The sequence below is a fragment of the Cinclus cinclus genome, chromosome 1 (assembly GCF_963662255.1).
Source record: "Cinclus cinclus chromosome 1, bCinCin1.1, whole genome shotgun sequence".
NCBI lineage: Eukaryota > Metazoa > Chordata > Aves > Passeriformes > Cinclidae > Cinclus > Cinclus cinclus.
The window spans coordinates 61,470,446-61,483,369 of NC_085046.1; the positions used below are offsets into that span (position 1 = coordinate 61,470,446).

General features: G+C 36.2%; 1 protein-coding gene across 1 annotated transcript in view; it reads right to left on the reverse strand.

Moving 5' to 3' along the window:
* Positions 1 to 12,924, reverse strand: part of CDKAL1 (CDK5 regulatory subunit associated protein 1 like 1) — a 377,407-nt gene that overhangs the window by 76,397 nt on the left and 288,086 nt on the right. The window contains exon 13 of the mRNA XM_062514885.1: positions 12,453 to 12,515. Coding sequence (XP_062370869.1) covers positions 12,453 to 12,515 — 63 coding nt within the window. The remainder of the gene's footprint in view (positions 1 to 12,452; positions 12,516 to 12,924) is intronic.

Below are 12,924 nucleotides of genomic sequence, written 5' to 3' on the forward strand. Positions count from 1 at the left end.
TGAAACACTGAACAACTGCAAGTTGGCTGTTTAGTTCCATATTGGGAGATTTAATTTTGCCAATCCACCAACACAATACTCTAAATATGCTATTGTCAGACTCTCTCAGAAGCTTTCAAATATGGCCAATTACTGACTTTTATATATTTCAACTATAATTCAGGTTACTATTTTTTCCCTTAGGATGTGAATTTAAATATGACAATTTTAAGATGCTCTACACATACAGAATTTAAAACCTAATGATAATTCTGTTCCAGAGCATGGTGCTAATAACACCAAGGGTGCAGGTTCAATCCCCGTACAGGTCACTCACTTAAGAGTTGAACTCTGTGGTCCTTGTGTGGATCCCTTCCAATTCAGAATATTCTGTGATTCTTGGCTCTCATGCTATGTTTATTAAGAAACAAGGAACTGCAGCGTATCAAACAAACAGCAGAAAGAAAATTTATTATATACTTGAAACACCATTCAATTGCTTCAGGCAAGTCCATTGTTCTTAACCAAACATAATAGTACCCCCCCCCCCCCCCCCCCCAGGCAGTGACTATAAACAGATGATAGAAACCAAAATAAAAACAAGTTAAAACCAGGAGTAAAATCAAAATATTAAAACTAGGGGTAAAATCGAAATATGGGCATTTCTCAGTAGATTTACTTAGAGACCTGTGTAACTCAATCGGCTCGAGAGGCTTGTTGTACTGTTTCGTATGACTGGAACTTACAAGAATTAAATACACAAACACATACAATCATGCACTTTTCAACATACATCATTAAAAAAATCCTGTCTAAATTTTCATCGTTCTGAATATGATTAATGCAGCCTATCAGAAGCCAGATGGTGCAAAACCAGAGCCATCAATCAAAATGAAAAGACCACTGTGTGCTATCCCGAGCGATGTGCTCTCAAATGGAATTTCTAGTCACAGATCCTAATGCACGATGTGCAGGGGAAGCCATAAACATCATGGCACTGCCCCTAAGGAACAGCCACAAACACAGCAGGCTTTGTTAGGCAAAAAAAAAAATGCAGAATTAGTACTTGCTGCTGTAGGCTCTGACTGGGAAAGGGTCTTCAAGCCAAATACATGTACTTTAAATAAAAACTTAAAAGCAATGCCTTTAATGAGTTTAATAATGTTTGCACTGATGACAGTACCTGTCAAACTGTGCACTTGCCATTTGATTTAATATGGGATCGTGCCATACATAAACAAAGCAGCTGCCACAGTCTGTCTGACACGTGAATTGGTATTTAATATCTGTTCCCACACAGGACTTAGAAATGGTTCATGTTTTTAGCTTTATATTACACATTTTCCACAAATGTTATACAGAAAACAAGGTTGGGGTTTACAATCGAAAACAGTGATGGCTTACATCTTGTAAGGTTTTGTACCAAGCAGGCCTAGTACTTAAAAAAATCAGCCTGAAAAATAAAAGGCATGAAGTAGCATAATTCACCATACCATACACATACTTCATAAATTATGCTATCAATATTAAAGGAGATGCAAAAATGAGCAGCAGTAATGACACATAGGTGTTTTTACCTGGAACTAGCAAGACAGTATGAAATAAAGGATTTGTTAGCATGACTGCTTGTATTTGCAGCGTGAAGTGTTTTATCACAACACTTCTCTCACATGTCTCACATAAGAGAATATATCAAATTTCATAGAAATATATTTTGTAAAAAAATAAATCTCACATTCTGTTTTAAGCATCTGTATAAGCTACCTGCATATCCATCTCTTTTTCTTGGAGGCTTGGAGACTAGGTATGACTATCATGATTGCATGACAAATGGGTGGAAGAAAAATAAAACACGACCTAGAGCAGCATTTATGTAAACTAAAATGTCATCTTTCAAGATCAGCTTCTCACTGGCTTTCAGTAGGATTACAAAATTCCACATATATCACAAAGAAACTGTAGTGCTCTTGTTCCTTTAAGGAGATAGAACCCCACCCACCCCCCCCCCCATTTTTATCCTGATGATCATGAGATACCAAATCTTAAATTCATCATTAGCCCTCAACCTCTTTATACTTCACATAATGCAAATCAAAAAGAGGTAGTTTCTAGAATCACAGGAAGAATCTACAGTGTCTTGGAAAAGATTGGTATTTGGATGTTGGAATCTCATCAAAATTTGAACTTATAAGAAAATTCTAGAGAAGATGGCATCATACAAGTCTCTCATAATGGAGCTTTTCCCTCAAAAAATTCATGGAAGGATGTATAGTTTCTTTTATCTCTCTTTGGATGGGTACAGTTTTTTGGATGAAAAGTCTCCTATGTTCTTAAAATACCAGCATATTGAGAAAAAAGTTATATGAAAAAACTAATGTCACATTAAAAGAATGAAAAAGACTTTGTTAAGGTGCACTTATAATAAAATCCAGGTTTCTACCTCTCTTCCTACTGACAGAGCCAGTCTTCTCTTCTGATACACTAAAGCTTGAGTACAGCTGAAATCAAATTGTGTTTAAGATGCTTCTTTCACCCTGAACTGGACCCAAATCTCCATGGTATGTCCACAATGCAGGCTGAACTCAAAGTCTACTGACTCAGAGTCTCCATGCTTGCCCAAGGTTTGAAAGTCTTTGAAGCCTACCATAATTCACAGAAGTATTAAATGTTAGTATCTGGGACATTTAATTTAATATTGCTAATTTTGCTGTAAACATGCATACAGTGTAATCAGAAAACTGACATCATCCACCACTCATCCCACAGCAATTGGTAGAAGCCACAGGATGCTTGTCTAATTACATCTAAATACAACCACTCTCTGTCCCTTAAGATCATGAGAGTTCCCCTCCAACACAGGCACAGTGAGTGAAAAAACACTAACAGCATGTTTGAGAAAACCCTAAATTTCACACACAACTAGGACAATCACCTAGATTATGCAAGAAAAAGCCACATGGCTTGCTGGCAGATTCTGAGACTCCTCCTCCAGCTGCCCTTCAAAGAAGAGCTCTTGAGCTCATGCTGACAGTGGCCAAACTGCACTGCACGGAGAGACAGCAGGAGAATTAGTTTCCTGTGTAGAGCAATCTAACACCCAAATTATATCTATTGTCTTACATGGCCACTTCACTGAGACCTGTCTTTTCAATTGTATGATAACTAACATCTCTTCATGCTTTTAAGTGGAATATAGTGCAGAGAGGAAATTATAACAAAATAAAAACTAATGGAGCGTTTCTAATTCCAAGAGTTTAAATGACAGCAGAAGATGGAATTAGTAGCCAGTGCTGACTTATTCCAAACGGCAGAAAATGTGATCCTATCCTTGTATGACTTATGCAAAATATACCAGAATGTTTCTGGATGATACTTGGAATCAATCTCAAATCAAAAGTTTTAATGATGGGGTTTAGTGCACGTGTGTATGTGTATATATGTAAGTCCATGCAGAAGATTATCCCTTATTATCAGACAAAAAGCCAAAAAATCCACATGTCCTTCACAAATTTATGTCAAAGGATCAATAAAACACAATTTTAAACTAGAATAACAAAGAAGAAAAAGAAATGGAATATCCCCATTCCATGGAAGAAAATAAAAATCTTACTCAAGATCTGGGGTACCAGGCAACTACTCAAAATATTCCAATAATAAAAGCACTGATGCCCACTTGATTAACACCTAATATTCTAAATACTATGTCAAATTATTTACAGTACACAGTTTTCCAGTGAGAAGATAGGGATCAGAACATAAAGGTAGTTATCAAATCTATTAGGAAAGTTCCAAAAACTTGGGTCTCTTGGTAAGGGCTTAGTTAAAATCAGGCAAGTCCAAGAGCTCGGTCATATAAATACTTACATCAAAAGCAAAGTCTAAATAACGGGGAACTTTACTACCACCTCTGTGGATGGTTTTCCACAACACTATTATCATGCATTGCTACACTTGATGCACTGATGCCTTCCCCTCCCACAGCCACTTTAATGCCATGACAAAGTACAGCTTAACACTAAGGAGCCCCATAAAGAGGAAAAACACACAAGAAAAACAGAAGGGCAGGTGAACAAAATAGAGAGAGAATGTAATATTAATACCTACAGAAAGAATAGTTAGATAGAAAGGGAAAACCCTTTTATTTTTTGAGGGGAGAATAAAGAAAGAGGGAAGGGCCTGGAAATGGGAAAAGGTGGAAGATAACTAGGAAATCCAACCCACTACAAACTGCAAAGCCAGAGAGACAGAGGTCAAATGTGGTGTTAAGGAATAGAGAAGGAAAGATACCTGAATTTGAAATGCCCATGCTAGTTACACACTCTATCACATTTTGATGTGGTTTTCACACTAACACAAGATTGAAGGGAGCTTTAAAAAACTGTAACAGGGTCAAGCCTGTTTATTTTTTGTGATGTCAAAGTTTTCCAGCACCTAGTTTGAAAAATCCTAAAACACCTATCTTTTTTTGTATTTTTTCTCTCAGTATCAGATCAATCAATGATGGACTAGGTACATAAATGATACAAGACATGCAGCAAAAGGTAATGTCTTTTTCCAGAAAATAACAAGAGGATTAATGGTCATCAAAGAATTTGTTTCATTTGAGCTCATATGGCACATATTTAATGTCACTGTAAAACTTGTCTCTTATTTTGCGTTTCAATTTTTTTGGAGGTAGAATATCTTTATCTCAGGCAATCTACTATACCAATTAGCATTAGCATGCTGTACCATGTAGAAAAACTGTGAAGTAAATAACCACTTTTTTCACAGTTGCTTAACTGGAAATATGTATATGTGTTTTTACATGGGGTGAGGGATATATGTGGATTTCATGAGTTCATTTATTGAAACTGTTCTCAAGATCACTAATGAAGATATTTCAATAATACCTTGGTACCTGTTGGATCTTGCTCAACATCTAAGCACATGCATCAACATATAGCACATGTATGTCACTGCGTATAGATGCAAACATGATTTAACAGACTTGCTAAAACAATTTTTTGAAAGGTCATTTTAAAAAGATAGGAAAAATACCTCTCTATCCTAAAACAGGAAAAGCCTCCCTTCTGGAATAGAGGTTAACAATCCCAAACAACTCCCAGACAAGGTTAGATGGTTTAAATGTCCAACTACAGCAAAAGTTACTAGCATTAAATATGGTTTTAACCAAAATATTAATCATATATACTAATCATATACATACTTGCCTGTATATATTCTAGATTTTGTCTGAAACAAAAAAACCAACAAAGCATTTATTTTAGGGTAAAAAATTCAGGAATTGGGTTGTTTTTTGATTTTCTGGATGCAATATGCGCTTCAAATAAGACTGCAATTCTTTAATTGCAACACTTCAGCCACAGAATTAAGACAGAGCAAATAAGTATTTTTCTACAGAATATACAATGGAGAAATAAGCCCTTTTGTTGCAGTGCTTGCCTTGTTTCTTTGCCTATTCTCTACAAATCCCGAAACAATTCCTGATGTATGAACAGCCCTTTCTAAACTATCTCTGTATTAGCTCACTCTGTGTTACAGATGGCACAAACTCCAATGTAGCTTAGAGTTAAATCAAGAATAAGCAGAAGCTTTTGAGGCAATTGGATTTTCTTCACTACCATCAAGTAATGTTCAAGTATGCCATTAGCACGAGGCCACTGCACGGCTCTTCCAAATAGAAATTGCTTTTCTCTTTCAGTAGTCTTCTTTGAAGCATCACATCATATCAAGAGCACAAAACAGCTTTATGTAACCTCCTCCAAAAAGCAGCTCTGAACATGAGAGAAGGGAACAGAGAAGAATGGATGTAGGTTGCAATAAGAGTATTTCCATAAAAAGCAGTCATATCTGACATCTCAGATATTAAATTAAACCCAAAATCTATTTCAAGGCAGGAGATAGCAAAAGGCTCTGGCCCTTTTCAGCAATAAACTAAAAAACCCTCTCATCTTACAAAATAACAATTCAGAGCATCTCCTTTAGAAAATTCAGATCATGGCTTATATCACAGACATTGCAACCTCACAGTTGCCTTACAATTTAGTACAATGATGTCCCTGGAATAAATGGAAAGCAGGTTAAAAGGACTTTTGTTATTTTCCAGCATCATATACCCAAGTAATTACAAAAAAAAAAATCTGAAGGCTGACAGAGTACCTCAATACCGCTTTCTTTTTTTCTGGATCAAAAGTAAAACCTAAAACCGGCTAAAGTAAAACACATGCACAGTACTTCCATCACACCTCTTACAAAACACAGTTAATAACTGAGAAACATTACTGTCCTTATGGAAAAACAATAAGAATTGCTTGTGGTTTTCAGCAGTTCTGTAATTTCCCATTTCCAGCCTCCAAAAATCATCCAAATTTGCTTTACTTAAACATGCTAGCTGCCTTGCCTCACATGTAAAACAAACCACTTCCTAATGTCAGTAGCTTGTAAAGATGACAGCAGTAAACGTGTAAGATGTCAAAGTCTGAGTGATCTGGAACTATGAACACAGGAAGATGTTCATCTCACCTGCCACATGTTTAGTGCTGCAAGTACATTTTAGTCCTTCACCAGCTACTCTCATGGAAACACTTCCAACTCTGCAAGTGCCCAGTATGTCAGTTTACATGTCCTCTTATGAAACACATTGTCCCACAGTGCGGACACATCTTAAGAAGAAATAAAAATTTAGGACCTAATTAACAAGAGTAGTGTGGTGATATCTGCCAGTAGAAAGTTAGCCAACATCAGGCATTTTAGAGGTTTCTTACAATAGACATCAGAATTTCTTTTGTTCAAGTTGGCTTATTTGTGAAGGGGTCCCCGTACATGGGAGGAAAATGAAAGAAAGCAGCTTATCAGCAGCAAAACTGGTCCCAACTTAAGTGATTGAATTCCCAATCTCCTCCTGCTTCTTCTGTTGAACTAAAGGGTCCTCATCTTGGTGAAGACAGTTTTGCTGGTTCTCAGTGCCAGCACCACACCCTCCATTCCCCTGCCACAGCCAATTGTTCCCAGAAGCCACCAGAGCAGCACAGAGGTGGAAGGAATGCAGGACTTAACAGGGTTTTTTTATCAGAAGCCAGCTGACTCCAAGCCCTCACCCTTCACCTGGCCCTTCACACTTGCTCTGCAATATTTAATGTTTCACACAGGTGCCCGTGATGATTCCTAGAAAATGCCACAGCCTTGGGCATTGCTGTGATTAATACGTTGTGTTATTGTCAATGAAAACCACTTAGGGCATACAGGTATGAGTCGTAAGGCAGTGCCAAAAGACATCCCAATTGTTTCACAGTGGCCCCTGTCTGTTTCACTGTGAAAATAGTTTCACCCCTTCATTACTTAGTTTCTTTCCATATGTGGTGGCCTAATTTTCGAAAAATTTCTGACACGAAGTGTCAACTGTCCAGGAGAGAAGAAGAACTCGGTACAATAAACCTCAGTTTAAGGAAATTGACACTAGATTATTTATTTTCCATTGAAAATAGGATCTGTGTACTATTGAAATAATTGTTTGAAAACATCATAGGTCTCTAAGTGGCAGCAGCCATTAGTACCTTAAGAATAGTCTTATATAAACTTGTTATTAATGTTCCCTGAGTGAGTTATGCATATATCTACCCTTATCAAAGACGACAGAACATAACTACCTGCTTCCCAAAATCGCTTATGAAGCTAAGATAAAAAATCCCCAAAAACCACAAGAAAAAAAATTTTGCCACTTAATTGTGTATTGTCATACAATGGTCCATATAACTCGCCAAACACACAGGCATTGTCTAGGGGGTTTTGCTTTTTTGAATGTTTTAACATTTCCAGACCACATTAATAAAGAATATTAGAAGCATGAGGCTTAAAGATTTTACAATTGTTTTAGCAGAATTGCATCAATTACAGCACATTTTGAAAGAGCAGCTTATTTTTTTTTAATCCTGAGCACACCTTCAGTTTGGGAGAAAATCTCTCAAAAAACTCTTTTCAAATCACACGAATGTTGACTTTATTTCTTACTGGGCTGGACACAGTACAAGTTAAATAAATCTCTAAAGCTGTAAGGCATGACCTTATTTTTTTATGGATCATGCCCTATTGTACAGCAAGAGATTCAGGTTGCAAAAGGCAGAAACAAACAGGGAGGTGAGTTTTAAGCACAGCTCAGGGGGATTTCTCACTGTAACAGCTCTGTGCTGCCAGAGGCGTGCATGGACATGCCCTAAGGTATCCTGGGCTATCCTCCCAAGAAGGCAAAGCAGCAAAATGCATAGTAGCTCTGATATACCATGCTTACAATATGTAAAAACATTCTTTTGCAGACCAAAAATTGAGGATTATAGTTTGAAAAAAGCACTCCAGGGCTAGACTGAATACTTAAACTCATCTGACAAAAAGAAGAAAAGGAACTAGGGCTTTGCACTTCTGAATTTGGCCATTAGGTGCATATTGGATCCTGAAACTCCTATTAAGCTTATAAGACTTGCTGTTTTGACTAGGTAAACTATTATAGCAACTACTTTAATAGCTTTTAAAAAAATGGGTTGCAAATTTTAAAGAGCAAGGGTCATTTGGGAGAGAGCCCCAATTGCATTATTTCTGAGCTAAAAATCTACTGTAGACAGAATAAAATTCTTACTGTGTGAAAAGTGAAACCTCACAGTGTACACACATAAAACATTCAGCAGAAATTACTGGTGTACAAACATTATCTTCCATTAAATGATCTCATAGAAAACTGGCCAGAGTATAGCTCCTCAATTATCTTCTTTTACATTTTAAACACTGAAGCTGTTGTTGGTACAACTTTATGAGGATGCCAATCTTATCACCTGTTTTCTGTAGGTCCTAGAAAAAGATTAACTGTATATAAAACTGGAGGTGCTGCTCTATTGCTAACTAGAGAAAAGTTACACAGCAATCAGAGCTTGACTCTCAAGAAAGCCAGACCACACATATTTCTACTCTACATAAACACAAAAAAGCAAGTATTTCAGAACAAGGAATGGCTTCATTTACAGAGTGCTATATATTTTTACACAAGCTAACTGAAATAAGTTTGAACAAATGGCAATCACACACCTGGAACAAGATATTGCTCACCATTTCCTAAGTAACTATTTAGTTTTGAAAAGAATGAATTTTAGATGACACTTATTTTAACAACAAAAACAACAACAACAACAACAAAACTGAGAAAAGGGAGCTCTTTGCATGTGACTGACATCAGGAATTCAATATATGTGCTAGGCATTAAAGACTGATGCTAAAATGAGCTTTGTCTGTGGCACAGGCCCTGTGCCCACAGTATCTGAAAGACCTGCAGTTTCCATAATCAGAGGCCCTTTAATGCACCATAGTAACACTAGGTTGAAGAAAGTAGGATCAAATCTGCCTGGATAGCATAAGTATATAACCAGTGGGCAATATTTGAGATCTGCTGTTGAGTGGTTTCATCTGAATAATGAGAAGACAACTAGATGGTAATTTATATTTGTTCAGGCAATAAAGACTACAGAAGCTCAGCTAATTCTCGCCTGATATCAGCAGAGTATGTCCTGCTTTTCTATCCCTTCTGCAGGAGGAATTTGAAAACTCTGCCTCCTCTGCTGCTGAATTAAGGCCTCATTGCATAAAAGATATGACTCAACGCCTGGAAGTGGAAGGGAAAGTAAATCCTTGCTTCAGCCTCTATAAAAGCACTGAGTTTTCATCTGGGAATGAAGAACCACAAACATTTAAACGTCTTTCAGGAGTTACACTAGATGGGCAAATATATATTGAGGTAACATTTTCAGGGGAACAGTTACTAAGAGCTATTGGCATCCTGGCCATGCATAAATAGTAACAAAGTCAGTAAAGTTAGAGTAGCTACTTCATTAAAAGATCACTTTCTGGTTTAGTGGGTAAAACCCGAGCATGGAAGAATGAACACTTTCTAATTGATTTTTCTCCTTTCTATGAGGTATCCCATCGTAAAAAGATGAAGCACTATCAAAGCTTCAAAAACAAAACAAGCTTCACAGCAGGTCCTGTTTCAGCCACCATAGCTTATGAGATTTTCACATCTCTTTTAACTACTACTTCTAAGCACCAACTTACTCTTAAGCTTTTCTTCTATTTTACAAAGGTTCTCAGAGAAAAATCTTTAAATCAACAAAGTAATAATCCTGGAAGCCACTAATTCCAATCACTTATGCCATGATCTTGCATCACCAATGCTTTCACAAAGCCATCATGAAATCTTTTTATACTTCCTGAAAATAATCTACAACGCAGCAACCAACATATGCCCCCACCCTGCCCTCAAATCCTTTGGCCATATAAATCAAACAAAACAGAACTAGAGTAAAGCTAATACACATGTCCTCTAGATATAACTGTATCTCCAACTAATGCTAGATTTCATACAAAAAAATTAAAACCCCTCTCCTAGATTGCAACACTGGTGAAATTGGAAGCTGAGGTGGAAATTAAAAGCACAGAGCAAGAAATCTGCACTGAGCTTGTTTCAGCCTACAAATAGGAAGTAGTTGGGAGCAGGAAAACCTTCACAGTGAAATGGAAAATAAGGAAAGGCCATAAGTTTAATAAAAACTTTCACTTGTCCTTTCCCCTGCACTTGTATTCGTAGATACATATACAGAATGTACTTGGAAGCAACAAAGGAGTGGAGGTACAAAAATCACCCATCAAACAATTGTGCTACTCTTAATAATGTATTAAAGGTCCTAAAACAAAGATCAAAAGCAAATATATTTAAGCATTTATATTCAATTCCACATTGCCTGATGACTAATTTGTAAAGAGTACAGAAGTTCTCACAACTGCAGCCAAAATCATTTGAGAATACTTTGATATAATGCCACAAAGGATATGAACAGGAAGACAGCAGGAGTTACAAATGGCCAAGTACCATTAAAACTGCTAATAAAAGAATCATGGAATTTCCTTGTACTATGAATAAAAAGTGTTTTGTACAGGAGAATTAAGACATGGAGAGGAATATCAAAGTTTCTCTTTCATAAGTTGCATCTCCTTACTAGGTATTAATTGACTTACTATTACACTTAGCTTAAAATGCTTCAATTCAAAAAAACAACAATCCCATTCAAAATCTTATCACACTACTTTTCTTTATTCTTCATGTTTCTCCGTTAATGCCATTTTCACAGGCCATTAATATCAGCTTTACCAATCTTTGTAAATAATGTGACACTATTTATTAAAAAAATACTAAGCAGAGATGAATTTAACTCGAAATTAGGTACAATTATTAAAGTTATAGAATCTAACTGCTGTTTTACAATGGTTTTTTAAACTAAATTTTCAAGTAGCTGGTAACTACAGAACTTTCACAGCAATAACCTGCCTGATACATTTAATCTATTAATTTACACACTGTAATTCTCACTGACATATGTGTAGTTACACATATATTGCATATATGTGCATGTGTTCATACAAAGAGATAGATGCACATACATATTTCTGCCACCTTCTTCTCCCAAATACAAAACCTAGCTGATTTTTCCAATGTATTTGGTACACGGCCAGGAAAAGAAGAGATAGAGTTCAGGACTTTGCTTTGAAATGTCTAAACAATAACAGAAATGCTTCAATGGATACTTGCAAAATCAGTCATACTTCTCTAAACAGAAGCAGGAAAGACTGATATCTCATATTGCTGACAAATTTTTAAAGGGTTTTGTGCACTTGTTAAAAGAATATGCCTACAGAGGAGTCAAAGGTAGGAGGAATTCCACAAAAATATTAAAAAACCTACTTAACTTCCCTTCAATCTGCTGCTTAATGCTCTCTTTTTCATAACATCTAGAACGAACCCCATGACACAGCTATAGCACAGAAATACTGTGATCTCTGTGTTTTGGTTCTCCAAAATCTTCTTGTAACAACTTCATCTTTTTTTTAAATTTCACACTGCAATGAGAAAGAACCTTCTTTTTCTTCCCAGACGTTACAAACAAGGACCAAGTTAAAATGATGATGTGTGTTTCTACTTCTTCCCCCAGACAACCACTGTGCTATTCACACAGGAGCCTCTTCCAACGATGCTTTTGTGATCAATAGATAATTCATTAGTATCATGTATCTCAGGGCCTAATTGACAGAACAGGCTAAGCAACATACTACAGGGTAGCACAGTTCCTAAACAGAGAAGAAAAAAGGAGGGAAATCCAATACCACATGGGGTCACTTTGCAGGATTTAGTACCAGTCTATAAATTATACTTCGATGAGGTTAATGCAAGGCATTGGTTTCACAAATCAGAAAATGCTCCTTTTCAAGCTTGGCTTAAAGAAACAAAGAAACCATTTATGTGACAGCAGAATTTAAGTAACATAGTCAGCACTTTCAATTTTATAATTTCTTCTCAATTTTGCATTAAACAAGAAATATAGTTACTACATACACTTGGCATTTTTCTTAGCAACAAACAAAGACAGCATATTTTTTCTTACCTTATGATCATATGGATTGTATGAATGAAACAGCTGGGACAGATCCTTCGTTCTCTGTTTTTTCTGCAAAGGAATATTAATAAATAAGCCATATTAGAAAAGTTACAGGAAAAAGAGAGAAGCTACTGATTAAAAAAGCTGTATGCAGGTACAAACACATTCTCTCCCTGCTTTGTTAATGAAACTGTAGGTATGAAGAGCAGTGTATGCAGATTAAGGATATTAAATATTACAGGAAGCAATTAACATATATATTAACAATATTAAGGAAAATATCCTTAATAAATAATAAACAGTAATCTGTGGAACATCAGTGGAATGTGTAAACAATTCAGATTAGGTTTAATTTTTGCACAATATATCATGAATAGTATTTTAGAATACAGATAACAAAACTGAGAGATGAGGCTACAATCTTGCAAAGACTTGTCTACTATTCTAGCAAGTACATGCAGCACTGCCTTATAGGAGA